Raw genomic sequence first — 18136 nt, 5'->3', positions numbered from 1 at the left:
CTTTGAGTCACTTCCAATACATTTTATAACATGCTATGGGGGGGGACACTGTTTTTAGGATGGTTTATATACTATAACATGCTATGGGGGGGGAACACTTTTTAGGATGGTTTATATTTTATAACATGCTATGGGGGGGACACTGTTTTTAGGATGATTTATATTTAATTTTTATCTTTGTTTCATATTACTTGTTAACAGAGGGTGACATTTGAAAAGAAGTAGCCATAAAACTGCTCTTACAGAAAGTGCTGTAAATCTTTTGTATAATAATTTATGTCAAATATGTTCATAATACAGTCTCAGCTTCTTTACTGGCCAATTTTCTAAACCCATTTCCTCATCATGTAAGACAATACACTTAAAGAGCAAAACCCCAAAAAAAACATTCACTATATGAATGCCTGCTGAAAAATAGCCCAGCCACCCTTACATGAAAAGCTTCCAATACCGTCCAGATTGTCTGTTCTTATTCAGATGTCATCTAAGGGATGAAATGTGTGCAAAGAACAGCTCACATTATTTTTATCTTTTTGCTCATATATGGACACAGATACACAATGCTATGAAAATACAACTAAATTTGCAAACGCTCTGTAATGTGAGAAGCTACCAGGACCACAAAACATTCACACTGTAGGTGCTAAGTACAAACGACCAAGAGAATTTTCTTGCTTTTTTTCTGTCAAGATCAAAACACCTTCCAAAGCCTACTTGCAAATTGCTTTCAATGCAGTATAGTGGGATCCGTTGCAAGTTTTCTGACGTTCTGACAATAAAAGTCAGTCGGACTACTGAGCTGCAATCATACAGACAGACAGGTGCTGTTGATCCTATTCAACAACTCAGTGACTACAGGTCACTGAGGGGCAGTGATCTAAGGAGAACTTAGGGGCAGTTCCCCTGCACGTGTGTAACAGGTAACAGACCCAAGTCTCAACCCTGAGTGGAAAACATCTATCTCCAAAGATTTCTTCAAGAGCATTTTCACTCCATGAGAGAACCACTGTCTCTTTTCCATAGGAAGATGATGCACCAGTGATTTCACTTGAGAGCAAATTGGTTTTTGCCGTTTCTTTCAGAAATACTCTGAAATGAGATTACACACAAATATTCCTCACACTACTACCACAAGTTCTGATTCACAATAAAGACCTAATCCTAACCACCCTATTGTGACTGAGGCATTACTAGAATTGGGACTCTTATGTTTCTTCCCAACATGATGTTCACATTAAAGAAATCCTAAGGAGTGGTTCACACCCTTTTTCCTCCACACAGTTCTTGCCACCTAGGCGAATTCTGGATTTTGCACTTTTGGTGACCCAGGACACTTCTATTTACATGGGCAGGTCTACACCTCCCTGAAAGTTGCATGACTTACTTGTATCTCTCTGACTGAAATACCTCAGGCTCTGGCATTTACATACAGCAGTACTCCAAATGTGTTAACAGCTGGTTCAGGATTTGCTAGGAAACTTCTAGCTGTCATCTCAAGCAGGCTCCAAGGGACTGGGATAGTGTATCTCCATCTCAGGTATCAGTGGGGTGGCTCCCTGCAACTTCATCTGCATCTTCAGCATACATGGCATTCCAGAGTTCTTGGCATGCTCAGGTGGATCAGTAAATTGTAACATGGTTTGTGTGAATTACTTCTTATGTAAGGAGCGGGAGCTGCTTAGTTTTACATAAAGTGTAAATATATACATAAACTCTGACTGACAAATAGTATTCAGTCAGTAACCAGAGTTCTTCAATAGAAAATCCAACATAGATGCCAATATATTTGTCTAATAGAGATTTTACATTTTCTTTTCCATTTCCTTCAAAGTTCTTTAAGGAATTGGTTTGTGCATCTTAAACTGAGAAGGGACTAAATGCTGAGTGCTCTCCCCAGTGTGCTGAATGGAAGTGCTCCCTGCACAAGACAAAAATTTAAAACATTTGTGTCTCACATAGTAATGCAGACATGAACTCTGCAACATCAGGGACTTCCCCATCACAGGGAAGAAATCTCTCTTTCTATTCTCTACACATTTAATACATGGCTTTGAACCTTTCCTATTCAAAATATTCCAAAACATTCTAAATAGGCATGGAAGACAGAATGGCTAAGTAACCTGGGGCTCTCAGTCATTCATCGTGATACGGAGTGCTTCATAAATCACTTATATGTGCATGGAAAGAAGGAATGGCACTATCTATTCTGCAGGAAGAACAGACAGTCATGAAGGTTAAAAAATCTTAACTGGTTTTAGATGTCTAATCTGAGACATTATGACGTGTTTCACTGAGGAGTCAGCACCCCAATGCTTTAATATTCAAAGTGCACTTCCCTCTGGCTTCAGCTGTGTGTGCTCTGAACTCCTGCAAATCATGCCTGCAAGGTATCCAGCTAAGCATTCAGCATGGTGACCTCCTTTCCAAACGCTGCTTGACATGAGTTGCTTACCTGCATAAAACAGCTCTCTGGGAGAGGCAGGAACAGAATGCAAAATCACAAGGGCAAAACTAAATAGCTTTGACATGTCCCTTCTTGTGATCCTGGTCTTACTCTCTTTATCACATTCAACTTGCAGATAAAGCAGTAGTGCTGTTCAAGATGGTAGTTGCCTACACTGTATGTTCCTGATTCACCATCAGAGCAAATGTGCACTGTCTACTGAACTATAAAAGAACTTCTATTAAAAAATTCAGGCAGTGAAGTGATAGTGCAAATTATCCTTGTTTCTTCATACATATAGCATTATAAAGTTGAATTAAAGTTGAAGTTTCTAACATTTGTATACTTGACCTTGCAATCTTCCGATACTCTTTGTGTGGGGAAAGGCTGGAGGAGGAAGATTGCAACACATATGTACAATTTGCCAAGGTCCCAAAAAAAACAAAAATAAAAAAAATCTATACCTTCATCATTTCAAGTATCTAAACACTGGTAGGTAGCCTGGACCAGAGCTACCTACAGGCATGGCTGCAGAATCCTGAGGCACTGAGTTCCAGGCACTGAGCATCCTCAGCAGCGCTGCTTGGAATGCATGCAAGCATTTCAGGAGCAGAGAAATTTAAGTTGCTTTGTGAACACATGAATCTTCACAGGTTTTGGCTTTTAGGCAGGCTTCTTTCAATCTCTATTGAGTGTGTATATATATATATATATATATGAAAAGTATAGTATTTTATAGTTCTGTTTCTCAGTCAAATTTGTACATATTTTACCAAAAAATATCCTGCATATCCAAAGCATACATGTGTAACAGCATTCAAAGAAAAGGCCTTCAATCTTTTTCACAGCCTGCATATATATAGCATTTCCTCCTAATTTCATATGTAGAATCATGTCTACAGTAAAAAAACCTAAATAATTAAAGTTTACAAAAAATACTCACAGTATAGAAAAATCTCAGTACCAACACGAGTAGTTGAAAACCAGGATTTTATAATGAGGAGTGTTAGGCAACCCAAATAACAATAGCCCATCAACCCTCCTTATAAAAATATTTAGTCCACACAATTAAATTTACAAAGCAAATTACAAAGAGAGAAATGAAACAGAAAAGTAGAAGACTGTAAGTTTACAGAGGTCAGTTCAAGATCTCTTGAAAAGGTGAAGAAGCACAGAGGATGAAATGTGAGGGCAGGTAGAGAGGAAGGGAGCACTCAGTGCACAGAAAAGAACAACAGCTCTAGTATATTTTATTCAATCAGCCTGGCAATCTGAAATAATAAACAACATCAAAGGGACTTTCCCCCCATTTTTAAACAAAATAAGGAAGTCAGGAGGCATACCTCTGTGTATGTGTTTCCCACCACAACTTGTGAGCCAGTTTCAATCCCGTTTGACAAAAAAGGACACAGGAATTTGAAACTGAAATTAAGTCTTGTTTCTATGAAATAGCCAGCTGGGTAAAGAAAAGACTCTACTGCTGTCATGCCTATTGAAAGGCTGAAACTTGAGTCATCAGACATGGGAAAATCCCCTTACCTGCAAAACAAATTCATTAAAAAACCCCACCAAATCTAAGCTTCCTTCACTTCACTTCTCAAGGAACTTCTTACCTTTTGTACTTCGTAATGCCACTTGAAGTTACAGTCCACACTGTGACTGTAACATGTGTCTCTAACAAAAAGACTTTCTGTCTTTAACATCTTATTCTCCCATCTGCATATTTCAAATGAGTTTCCTTCAGGTAAGGCGAAATTCTACTTCACTTTGCCATGGATGGCACTAGGTGAGCCTTAATCACAAATTGTGGGAATCAAACAAAACCCCTAATCTGGAGAATTTACATCTACCCTGTGACAGCCATTCACAGTGGCACACAGACGATCATGCTAAAAACCAAAATGCATTGCAAAAAAAGGCAGCTAGCAAGCAAAGGCTGCCTGTATTGCTTCTACTCCTGTGAATTTGGAATTAATTTGAATTTACTGAGTTCTACAGACCAGCCTAGAAATAATTCAGTTTGTGTCTATGTAAGCACTGCTTCACCCTGAGATCATTTTATTCCTAGGCTCTCCCTACACCCACTGTATTTGAACTCCAAGGTCCATGCTGACCTTGTTTTAGGGGAGCATGCAGTCACTGACTCCAAAGTATCAAATCATCTGTATTTTGCTATATGACCTTAAAGACAATTGCCCACCTGAGTATGATCTTGCCTAATTAAACTGATCTACCCAACACACGTTGCTTCCTTCCTCATGGAAGGGACTTCTGAAGATCATCTAGTCCAACCTCCAAGGAGTTTGTTTTAGGGGATGAAAACTATTACTATGAATGTCTTTTCTAAAAGGCCCTTCATTAACATAGTTTATGTGATCCTATTGCTATTAAGCTTCAGAGAATGTGGCACATGCCTGTTTTCCTGAAGTTTCTCAGAGGTGGTGGTAATGGAATATAGTATGTTAGTATTCTCTACTACAAAATGGCAATTGACTGGAATATTTACATTTGAGGGATTTTAATTAAAGAAGAAAGATATTCTGGAAATTCAGTTTTTAGCTGTGCTTCTTAATGCATGTACATAAGACAGCAAGTTTTCAGTAAGTATGAGAAAATACAAAAAATTTACAAGACCTTTCTTCAGCTGTTTATAGTAAAGATAGGTTAAACAGAGCACCTAAGTGTAACAATCTATAGTCTTGAAGGACTACTATTACAATATATGGATTCTGGAATTAGGGAAGGTTAGTTTTGTTTGGGTAGGAACTTGTAAGTAGAGCAACAGTCTAAAAGTGTAACTACGGTCTTCAACACAAACATGAAATCAGCCTCTGTGTGTCTGCCCATGAGGAAAAGTAAAAGGGTAATTAACACAGTACATGAAAAAATGAATGGGTTTTATTAGTTCTGGTAACAAGATATTGTAAGTCTAAGCTTCACTGTGATCAAGCCAAGAGTGTAAGTTAATCAAGACCTTCACTGAAGTATTTCTGTTAACACTTTCATCTTACCAGTGGGAATTATTTATAAAACTGTTTTCCACTGGCAGCATGACAAGGTGATCATTAACACAGCACAGACCATGTGAAGGAACAAAATTAAAAACATGCGAAAGTGGCATTACACTGGTACTGTAAGCAGCTGCCATAAATAATTGTGCTCCTCAAGGTGATTTCAACAGTCTTGCTCTAAATCTAATAAATCAAAAGCCCTTTATAAAAAGTCTAGTTATCAAAATTTAAATTTCTAGGCTTCCCAAGGATGTTTAACTTTACTTTCTCAAGCATGAGAAATCAATTTGTTCAACCAAGCCAGTTCCGAGTTGTCCCTGTAAGCGCTCATTTGGAACTGATTATAGAAAAGAAAAAAGCGACGTTGACTTTTACACATCTCAGGTTTTGAAGTAAGAGCCCATTGTGTCCCACAGCTGCTTCCCCCACCTCCCCTCCACCAACCCATCAGGAATTAAAGTAACCAAATCAGTGGGAAGACTATGGCACAGGAAATCAGTAATATAATAAAACCAACTTTCATTCTAAGGTGCTGCTTTGACTCGGTCACAGGTAGGAATTATCTTGGTCATTAAAAATTTTGAGTGCTGACTTACATGAAAACAAGGTGGTGGTTTAGGTTAGTTTGCAAAGGTTATTTATAGCCTCTGCCTCACTCCCACCAACACACAAATGAAATTCTGTGTGCAAAAATCTGCTTGCAGGAGTGGATCATCTTATTCTTGGTGAAATACCTCTGGGATCTGACAGGCATTCCAGCTCAGCCTTCATAAAGAACTCCATGTGTGTATGGGTGTGCCTGCCCAGGGCTCTCCCAAGTCCTTCCCTTCAGAACTTCTAGCATGCAGTCCTCAACTGCACTGTGTGGGAAGTTAATATGCAGGATACAAAAAATATCAGAGATGCTGGTCCATATCCACTTGGATTCCTGCATCTTAAGGAAACTGAGGAGGCGTGGGGGAGTCACAGGGTACAGATAACCAAAGCCTTTTTGTGCACACTCCTAGTTAGAACAGCATCCTATTTGTCCCAGCTTTCACCTGTGCCAGGTAACAAGGGATCAAAAAACTACCACCAATTTCCATATCCCAGCTCCTAACTATGTCTAACCCCTAGCTGGACATTGTGAGAAAGTAAGCTCAATTTAAAATGAAACTATTTTCTTTTAATTTGTATGCAACTCCCCTTAATTCCTCCAGTATTCTTCTTTCTCTTATTCCCTTTTCTCAATTCCCGACCCAATGAACAATTCTTCTTGAAGTAACAAGATCTCTTTTCTATTGTTGCTTGGCTACTTTTCAATATAAGCTAGCTTCAAAAATTACTTTTTAATAGTACCTGTCCCCTGTATCAATTTAGTCAAGTAGCCATTGTTTTACAAAAAGAAACTGCTTGGAACATCTTTACTCTTTCATAGCACCAGTGGAACAGAAGAAGCAGTATTAATGACAGAACTGCAGCAACTGGTGAGCAAAATAACACAATTTGTCCCCGACTTAATTTTTACAGATAAAGGACAAGCTACAACCTTGTAAGTGCAAGTTTCATTTCAGTACTTTTAATGAATAAAATTGGAGTTAATTTATTCAAATAAAACATTTGAATCTTGGGGTAACAAGAGCTGAATACAGTAGCAAAATGCCATAGAGACAACAGGCCAGCTGTTGCAAACTTAATGTATCACAGAATTACAAGTACATCTCTAAATAAATCTGTTCAAATAACATTTCACTAGTCTAGATATGATTTAAGAGCTTAGCATTTTTCTTGATTATTAGCATGCCCACAATTAGCAATGTAGAATGCCAGCTACAAAAAGCAAACAGGAAACCAAAACAGCAAACCCCCACAACTCTTCCTGGCCTAGCTGTGAAAACTAGACAATGTAGGGTGAACAGTACAATTTCTTTTCCCTGGCCTTCCCTGACAATCTGTCATGCTCTTGTGGAGCAGAGTACATTTGCTCCAAAGCACTGAGTCTTCTGCATTTCCAGCTTGTTTAGAGGAAGTCCAAAATAGCTCTATTCAGGAGAATATCATCAGTCCTTCCATTTTTGTTGACTTCTGCAGAGGCTGATTCCACACAGTTTACTGGCCTAGTTTGCAAAATTACTTTTTGAATGAAGATAATTAAGACTGCTGCTTACTTCTTCTATAATTAATCAGGAGTAAAAATCAAAGCAATTTCAAAAAAAAATTCCATAGATCTCTCTCAGAAATAAAGTTAAATGCTTTCAAAGCAGAAGATGATCATTGATTATGCTATTTTGTTTATATCCAAAGAGCATACATTTGTTAAGCTAACAGGTACAACACATACACTTTTATCAGAAAACCTGGCTTCATAAGCTTAGGAAGTTTCATTAAAAACTGCAGGAGCTTGTGTATTCACTTTGGCTTCAAGTCAATGCTTCTTCATTAATATTTTACTCGCACACAAAGACTCCTAAGTTTAGGAGGTAAGCTGTGGGTAACAAACAGCTTTACACTACACTGGCATGAGAAAGGGAAAAAAAGAAAAGGCAGTCAGGAAATTCAGTGATGGGTCCCTGAGCCCAAAAGTAATCACCAAAGAGTTTTCTGAGCAAAAATATTTAAGCCGTATTTTCAGCCAACCCCTCCTGTGTATCTAAGGAAAATAGTTAAACATTATTCAAAAGTCACCAGTAAACCAGGAAACAATCTTACTACAAATGGACTTTTAAGACCTAATTGCTTTCCAACCAGATCTTCCAAAAGTTTTCATAACAACAGGAGATATTTTAAGGATGCAGAAGTAGAATAGTCACATGCAATAGAAATACTATTATAAAGACACAAAATATGCCTATTAGTATAAAGTATGATGTAACCAGGCTACCGGTCAAATCTGCTCCTGAAGCAACCCTGAATTTACTCTAGCAGAAAGACCAGATGAATTCATTTACACTCCTAGACCTCAGTTCTTTCATCCTTGCGACTGACTTGTAATTGTTACCTTCTTGGAACTACTACAGAAGATGTAAAAACCCCAAAATTACAGCTTCTAGCCACAGTAAGTGTTTCATAATCTCTACCACGTGTCATTTTGCTCTCTGGAAGAAAACTGTTAAAATGTAAGGCCATCATAGTCATCAGGTAGTCACCAAATAGCACAGGTACTTGACACTTACTTTGTCTGCCAAGATTTAAATGGTCATCATTACATATTTGTCTCTCCACATAAATCCTTCTCCATGCAGGTGCATGAGAAGTTTTGACCACTAAAAGTTTGGAAAAGATAATATGATGCAGCCAGAGTAAGGGTCCCTTAAGCAGAAGGTTCAACACTGAACACCTGAAGGAGAATTTTTTCTGTTTGAACCCTGTCGTCTTACGATCCTACAATTACAGACAGCTTAAGGGTGTCTATCAGTGATGTTGCCTTCCATGATTTACACTACTCTTCAGTAACATGGTGCACTTCACCCTGCAGAGTGTTCTAGCCATTCCAGGCAGCACCCACTGCCTCCTTTGCCAGACCCCACGTCAGAGCATTCCCAGAATACACACACAGATGTGTGACCTTCCCCCTGTCCTCAACAGGCCTTATCTAATGGAACTGAAGAGATGTCATCACCTTACAGTGTCTCAATACAAAGTCCTACAGCGTGTTTGGATAGAACACTGAAAACTGCTGCCACGGCTTTACACCTCTCCACTGAGGCCTCAAGATGTATTGCTTGTAACAGGGTATCACAGAGATTCCATACATGGTCTTTTGAAAGTAAACTTAAAAGTTGTAGAAAATCATTCTGCAACACAAGCAGCTCTGCTTTGCTGTGATTTTTTTCTGCTTTTAACTGTATGGCATCTTTTTCATATCGTCTTCTGCCTGGATGAGTTATCAATGTCTATTCTGCTTTCTACTGCTTAAAGGCTATTTGGATAAATGCCCCCATTTAAATCCTAACATTCAGCTCAAAAGGCTCCTCTTTCATAGAAGGCTTAGAAATTCTGTTTAGTGAGCAGCACATCTAGTTACCAGAATGCAGTTTTTAAGAATATACACAAAGCAGAAGAAATCCTTGAGCTGATTCCAGAAAAAAATTTCATTAACCTTCTTTCCAATTGTCCCCAGTACAGGGAACATAAACATATTTTGGCTAATATGATTAGCAGTTTTCCATTAGTAACCCAGACAACACTGAGAGAACTTCTGGACGGTGCCCAAGCACCCGTGGCATATCACAAGATCTGTCTGGGAGATTTTTCTGACCAACAGATTCCAAAATTATAAGCAATTCCCAAGGCAGCTTGAAAATCATGGAAGGCAATAAATGCATTTTAATTGGTCTTTCCAAACCACTGTTTTTACCTACCCATGGCATTAGCAAGGCCACGAAATTCATCCATTTGAGGGAAGCTGTTAACTTTCCACACCATAGCAGGGTATCACAGCAAGTCAAGTGTCTAGAATGAAAGTGTTCAGTCTTCTGTATGCAGCTGTAGCCACCCACCCACAGCACTACCAACCACTGGAGGAGCTCCAGGCAGCAGCGTCAGCAAGCTCTTGTTACAGCCATGTTCTGACTTCATGCTTTTTGTAACCCCTCCATCAAACCTCTAAACAGAGGAAAATCAGAATAAGTCAGAATAGAGAAGAAAATGCACAAGTTTGACTTAAATCAAGCAAAGGAAATCTTACCACCTATGATCTTGCCAGTTAATGCATCCTTAAGCCAGTTTGCATGCATGCAATTCCCTAGTTTATGTTTGGGCAATTACCACTTATTCCTCAAAGCCAGGCAGCTGCAAGAACTGGTTTTAAAAGCCACAACTAAGGGAGCCGTCTGGGGCTTCAGAGGCCCACTAGCCTAACCTGAACATCAGGGCAAGTTACCTAGTGCATGAGAGAAGCAGAACCCTACACACTAATCCTGTCCAGGATCAGAGTAACCTGACATTTGTTTTACTCACCAGTCTCCCCACTTGCCTCACTGGAAGGCTAGTCCAGCACAGAATTAGAGCAAAAGGTGGTTAATCTATCCCCCAGTTCGGCAAGAGGATGAACACATCAATCAGATGAAAAGTGGAGTTCTGAACAGTTTACTGGCATCTCTTCTTTATAATTCATTGAGAGAGACACAGCAACTTAAAGCATGCATGTTGCACATAACAGTGGGGCACAGGTTCTAACCTCCAGTTATTTTCCCATCTCCAATCCCACAGCACGGACTTAACAACTGGCAAGTAAACAGGTCTGGGGAGAGGGGGGTTAACTTGACATGTTCATGAACTAAAGCTTTAAGAAATCTACTTCATGCATTTACCCAACAATAAACGTGAGGAAGAAAAGCTCCTTTTGACATGGATGAAGTTGGCACTTACTTTAATGAATATTTTGAAAACAGTTTCAAATGCCAACACGAAAATGAGGCAATGAATAAAGTAAAATATCTTTCTTTACTGTTTCCCATGCAATATGTGAGATGGTTTTATCAAGCAGCTAAACACTACCAATGTCAATGGTATTTTTAGCATTTAAACACTACCAAGGTCCATTTAGCATTTTAGGTTAGCCCAGCACTTACTCATAGCTGTTTCACTAGTAACTGCAGTAGATGAAATCTGAGCTACTTGTCCTGAAATGCTTCATGGACATTTGGGGTACAAGTTTTGGGATCATGCCAGTCACCCATGATTTGCTGATACCACCTGTGGTGTTGATGATGACTGCCAGACCATTGTGCTGCATTAACATCACACAGACTGTGGTTATCTCTTATCTCTTGTTCAAGTGATTTACTAGATCTTCTTAGGGTATGAAACCTTTTGCACAGCTTTAGGTTCACCAAGGAAGATTCTTAGAGGACAGGAAAAAGAAACATAAATCTGAGCAGGATTTCTTCTCCCCTTGTTTCTTTCAAATGTTAATATAAATTGAGTGTGATTGTCCCTTAACTTCCCCTACCTCTGCCAAAGCTTATTTACACTGTCACTGTACCAGAAAAAAACCCCACACATAAGCCTTCTTCCAGGTACAATCATGACAGCCACACCTACTCTAGGTTCATGAATTAGTTTGGTTTGAATTTGCCTTGACTTTTACACTAATGATGTGTGAAAAAGTAAATTGAGATGCAAGCAACAAGCACCTTTGCTCTTCTCCATGCCGAAATGACAGCATGGTTCACAGAGAAAGGTTCTACCCAATCAGATGGTTAGGTCCTTTTAAGTCTAGAAGAGAATTCAGAGACACTCAAAATGTTTTAGTGCTTCAATCTAAGTAAATTATATTTTTTCTTCCCCCACCGCCACCCCAAGCAGCACATTTTAACTTCTCCCTTTACACACATTTATACTTGCTGGCCAATAAACAAAATAAAAGCTGCTGAAATGCTCCTACATGCCTGAAACAGTAAGATAAACTTGAAATAGTGTGGGCCACTAAAACAGTCAACACCCAGCAGTGAAGACTTCCACAGGAGTCTTAACTCAATCTGCTCTGTTGTGCCCTCCCCTTCCTGGATGGTGGAAAGTCAGTTTAGAAGGTGGAGTCAGCTTCTTTAAACCAGCCAGCTAATAAATTCTTTTTTTTTTCCCTTGCTGGTGAATAAAAAAAAAAAACAAAACAAAAACCAAAGAAAACCAGGACACTTGTCCTTTTCACTAATTATTTTCCCCAAAGATAAAAAGTAGAATCTATCAAGAAGGGAGCAACCATCAAGAGAAGAAAAGAAAACTTTGTGTTGCCTTTTGCTCAGAAACTCCTGGCACAGGAGTATCAGCTATTGCTTATTTCTTAAACATGTGAAATGGAACCAAAGGAACAGAATTAATATATCTGAAATTTCAGCCAGTGGATTGAAACTGACTACATCATGCTCAGAATTCCTCAAAAATTTAGGGATGTTAACAATAACAACATTAGACTGATATTCAAAGATGCTCCCACGGCAGCCAGTAATGGTGGTGCTCAGAGTGGGCCATTTACCTGCTCTGGGCTGCACAAGCTCTGCTGCAGCCACACAGCTGAGCCCAGGAGCTAAGACAGAGCTCCATCTCTGTACAAAACTGCTATTTCACAACAAAAGGAGCAGAAAGTTCCTGAAGTCCTCAATCATATTCCAGAAGAGTATTTAGGCTGCTAAATCATTCAGGCAATTCCAAAACTCCTCAAGTTTGCAAACCTAATTGCTCATCTAAGCTTAATTCAGCTCAATTTTAAAAATCAGCTAAATTGGTGCTAATGCTGATGACACTAAAAATGCTCTTAAACTCACTTAAGGTTAATTTGGTAATTTACCAACATAAAGGTTAAGCTGACTAAAGGTGTGTTTTTTTAATATAGAATTTTATAGAATTTGATTGGCTTGGCGATAATGGTAGAAAAATAGTTTATTCAAACTTCTCTAATACTGACAAGCTCATAACTTTACTTCATGTAATTCTTCTCTAGATTAAAAAAAAAAAGAGAGGAAAATTACACCAATAAAACCAGTTTTTGTTCTAGCACAGTTACTTGAATTTTTCAGGATATTTAGCAAAGTGATCACCAGTAGGGAAAAAAGCACTCTTGTTTCCCCAGCTTAAATCATCTTTCTTGTAAGGAGTAACCCTCTTGTATAAAAAATGCTGCTGTGAATAGGTCTAGACTTTACACAGCCATGGGTCACTAATTTAATTAGATTTCAAAGCAACTGTTCTACCTTTACACTGAATACAATACTTCCTGTACCCTCCCTCATACTAAAAGGAATAAAACAATCTCCCAGAGGTTTACACCTCAATGCATGAGGAAACAACAACAAAGTGTACACACAATACCTTGAGTTACAGATGGGGGTTTATATTGTTCCAGTTATTAGGAAAACCTTAACTACCTGCTAAGTTGGTATTTTTAGCAAGGAAAACAGAAGTTTTTCTCCCTTCTGTTGAGGCAGGACTCTGACCTGCTCTGCTCAGAAAATTACTTCCATCATCCCAACCTCAGTAACTTCCTTTTGCACATACTAAAAACATAAAACAAGCTTCTCTGTATGAATAAAATAAATTTTAAAAGTGAACTTTACCAATAATAGTAGAAGTCTTTGCCTTCTATAAGAAAATAGTAGGGTTTGTAGGGTTTTGCTTAGGGGTAAATAGTAGGGTAGAGCAAGGATAGGAGCCCTGTGGTGTGTCAGTGTTTGGTCTTTTGAGCTTTCCTCCTTCCAAACGAAAATGGGGGCTGCAATTTCCATAGGGTTCTTGTACCACATGTGTTACCACACATTTCTGACTCCACAAGCTTACTGCTTTTGTAATTTGAGTGATCCAAAGCTATATGGATTAGTTACCTGAGGTGACTGGGGGTTTTGCCCTCACCAAAAGCCATGAGGGAGCAACAAGAAACCAAGTTCATATTCTCTTCCGGGAGCTCATGTAGCATTTCAAAGAATTACACAAGATAGGAGCTGTTACTGGAAGTGAAAGCACACTATAATAGACAGGATCATTTGCCTCCAATTTAATCACCTATAAATGACACAAAAATACCTATTATTTGACACTATCATACTGCTACACATTTGTACTGTTATTCAGCAACACAGGTAAAAGGAAAACTGTGCTACAACAACTCTACCAACAGCCTATGCAAATAACTTTGTTACTGTTAACAACAGTCTAACTTCACCTTGCTCTGATGAACAAGATGATAATTCAGTCCTGGTTTAAGTGTAACACACAAGTACATAACCCTTCCTACTCTACTCTTCCACATAAAAACAAGATGCCAGCTTGTATCACACATGAAGGGCAGAGGCAGTTGCCAGGCTATAATCACAGATTCTTCTAGATCTCAATATAAATTAAGCACTTATGGCATTGATTCCCTAAGCTGAAAATAAATGCAATTCTTCTGCAGGCAGCTATAGGCTACTCCTCCCTTACATGCTGTGCACACAGTGAGAAAAGAGGATTTTGTGAGGAGTGGATATGAAGATGCTAGTGCCAGAATTTCTGGCAAGTCCAGTGCTTGTATTTTGTGAACAGCATTCCTGCTCTCTGTATGGCAAATTAACAGTAAAAGGTGAAGTACACCATAACCTATTACTACAGTGCAATATTTCTGGAAATATAATGGTTACTAGGATACAACACTTTTGATGCACAAATGAAGCTGTAATCTTAATTGTCTCATTACTCTCTTGTGTTAGCTAGTGGTAATGGTAATGACATGAAACAATTACAGAATGTATGAAAACAGGTTTTTAAACATCCATTCCTCTTTCTGATCTCATGATAAAACTACTGGGCCATAATACTAATTTATCATTGAATAATGGAAATGAAATGTTAGTTAATTTACGATATCCAGTAATTTATTATAAAGTAAGAATTTTAAAGAGAGCTTCTTCACAGCTTCTATGAATTTCAGTCTGTGGATTCAGTTATTTTAAAGTCAGTGCTGTGATGAAAAATCAGACTTTCATGGCATGAAAATTTGAAAAAAATAAGCAGATATTTGAATGTAATTTAAAAATTCCCACGACAGAGACATCTGTGATCCATGAAATATCTAAACCACAGACCTAAACATATTGCATACTCTCAAACGCACATGAAAAGAAAGTGGAAAAATGAAAGTAAACAAACAACGTACAAAGGTGAGCTTATTTAATCTGGTCATAAATAAAAACCACAAGGGAAAAATTGCTCCCCCAAAAGCTAGAAAGCAAATCACAAAAAGTAAAAAGAGTTCAGTGGGAAAAATGATCACAAGAAGGAACAACAATGATGAAAAATGGACATGAAAGGAAAATGAATTATCTCTTTTCAAATGCAGCACTTTTCTAGTTACAGAAGACAGATACTCATTTCATTGCAAGAAGTTTAAATGAGAAAAACAGGAAGGCACAGCCAAGTGTAACTAAGGGGTTAGCAGAAGTTTGGGGAGTGGGGGCCCTATCCTAATTAGGAACCTAGCAAATAAAAAACAATTATTATATTATCTTCTCAATATGGTCACTTCAGCTTTACAAAGTGGTAAGCTCTAAGAGCAAGCGCTGAGGTGACCTTCGTATTAATTAGGAGACAGAGGACAGAGCTCTCATCCAGTTACAGGAAAATATCCCTTGGCACCAGGATAAAACAGGGAAGAAGGGAGAAGATGCAATGAGTCAGAGAGACAATCCAGCACTGTATTATTCCTGAAGAAAGTACCATCTTGAGACACTTGATGACGCCCCTATAGGCCAGCACTGGGGACTTGAGGCACATGCACACAGAGCCCCTTGATACTCAAGAGAGCTGTAGCAAGGACTAAAGAAACTGTCAGAGCTGTGATGCCAGTGCTGGAATCAGAGCTGTGGGTTTTAACAGGAAGATGAAAGCTGTCCATGCCATATCACTCCTTTTACCTTCTTCTACCTCATAGCTCTGTGCCTGAACAGCACCAGCTCAAAAACACACTTGCCACACGAGCAGATTCCTGGCTACTTCTATCTACAATAGTGGGAAATGTAATTTTACTGCCTTTTCTTAATTTTTTTTAAACCACAGAGCTGCTTTATCTCCAGCCTAGCAGAAGTTCACATGGATAGGGCTGACTAATTTGAACTGACTGCAGACAAGCTTGTACAGGCATTACTGAGTAGCATAGACCAGGGACCACGAGAGAGGGATGAGCTTGGTAGTAAATTCTAATTTATTCACAACACATAGAAGAATGTGTCAGCAAAGGCTCTCAAAGTGAAGCACATTAATTAGTTAAGCCTACTCAAGTTTTGTGGCTATTTTAAAATTAACAGGGTTGAGTAAACTAGGGCAAGCAGACAAAAAGGCCCACATCCTCAAAAGCACATTGTGGGTATGCTGTGTATTGTCTTTGTTGATCTGGATCTAAATGGATTTCAAGGTCTAATAATGAATCAATGAGTTGAATACTGTTTCCTAGATTCCTATCACTCTGTGATTAGGTTCTCAGAACAATGTGGGATTCAAGGAGTGTCTTACACTGCATTATATTAAACCAGAGCTGGTATTAAAGAACCTTCAAACTGAAATTATGTAAATGTTGACTCATCACAGCATGAACCATAAAGCTGAGTCCTGCTGTTGTCTTTTTTACATCTCCATGTAACCATATGCAAATTAAACCATGAACACTAAAAGCAAAATAATAAAGCATGGTGGGTGTTGAATTTGCTGTTATCTTTTATGGTACATATTTATAGGAGATGGATGAAGCACTTTACAGCTAGCAAGAAATTAGTGATGAGAAGAGAAATACTTTTGCCTCCCAAACATTCAATAGTATTTAAAAATAATGTTAACATACCTGTTCCTTCACTGCTCTTTTTTTCTGACTGTGCCACTTGTATCACTTCAGCAGCAGCATCCCTTACTACCAAGTCTTCATTCTGCAGCAGTAGAATCACACATTTCCATAGACCAAGGGTATCAGACAGTCCTATATTTATTTGTGGAGAAAAATAAGAGTACTATTTCTTATATACATTCAAAGAAATTAGACAGCTCTGTTTCCACACCTAAACACAACCCACGAAAAGCACTGGCAAACCACTGGGAAAAAGACTGGCAATACAATCAGTATTTTCAGCATGTGTGAACCTTACCTAGATGGCAGACTCAGCTTGGTTTAAACAGTGGGCAACAGATAAGAGAACGGGCCTCTCTATCTGGGTTCGACTTTAGTCATGAGTGCTCTCAATTTTCTATGATTTCAAGGAGTGTAGAATTCCTGTTTGGCAACTTCAAAAATTCTGTGGTTGGAGATCGATCACTGATCAACACGCTGATCATGGATTTGCTGCTGCAATCTGCCTGGAGCAGAAGCTGCCAAACCCAAGCTTTCTTCAGCTACTGCCAGTAGAGCTGGACAGAAGTGCCATTCCCTGCCAGAAACAGCAACTGACCCCACATTTCAGGGATCTACCTACCTACCTCTTTCTCCCACATCCACCGGTCCCCACTGCTCACCAGCATGCCCTGCCAGCCTTACGCCCACTCTGCTGGAAACAAGTTTAATCCATGTGGTGATTACATGCACACAGCTAAGACTAACACCAGAGAGAAGCACCAAGATGGGAGTGCTCATGCAGTAATGCCCAAGGTGGGCAGACAGCACACGCCACCCCAGGGGCATTCCACACCTCATACTTCCACTCTTCCCTTGCAAACCCTCGTGCCATTTTCTGCTGCCACACCATGCGTGACTAGCTCAAGTCACCCGTCTGTACTCCTAGGTTTGCTGGCATATTTTTCAGGTGACTTTTCAGGTCTTGTTGAACACCCTGATTAAAGGAATCCAATGGAAGATCACTTTTAGATGCAGCCAGCTGTTAGATATTACTTTCTAGTAACCACAGACAACACAAGAGTTGTGTTTCATTGCTGGTTTTCCTCTACTGTGTTTTCAGCAGGTTTATCAGAGATTTGTATTACAAGGCTAGCCAGGCAACTGTATTTCACTGCTTGGCCAAAGTAAATTGCTCTAGGCTTAACTACACAAGCAGAAGAAGCATTTCTGTATTACCTGCAACTTCCCTATGTGGCAATGGCATGAAGTATAATTATTTCAGAAAGAAGTTGCTTTATTTCCTAGCATGACACACTTAATAATGCTATACTGGTATAGCTAAGGCAGAATAATTATTCCCTTATAGATTCAATTGCCAGATTTCCCACCTAGACGTATTTCTACTGTATCTCCAGAAGC

At 39.0% G+C, this 18136-nt stretch overlaps 1 protein-coding gene across 1 annotated transcript in view; it reads right to left on the bottom strand.

Moving 5' to 3' along the window:
- THADA (THADA armadillo repeat containing) overlaps window positions 1-18136 on the bottom strand; it is a 153776-nt gene that overhangs the window by 12644 nt on the left and 122996 nt on the right. The window contains exon 35 of the mRNA XM_062490364.1: window positions 16736-16867. Within this exon, the coding sequence (XP_062346348.1) occupies window positions 16736-16867 (132 nt within the window). The remainder of the gene's footprint in view (window positions 1-16735; window positions 16868-18136) is intronic.

Source organism: Cinclus cinclus, chromosome 3, assembly GCF_963662255.1.
Source record: "Cinclus cinclus chromosome 3, bCinCin1.1, whole genome shotgun sequence".
Classification (NCBI taxonomy): Eukaryota; Metazoa; Chordata; class Aves; order Passeriformes; family Cinclidae; genus Cinclus; species Cinclus cinclus.
Note: the sequence above shows the minus strand (reverse complement) of the source record. Positions and strands in the feature narration are given on the sequence as shown.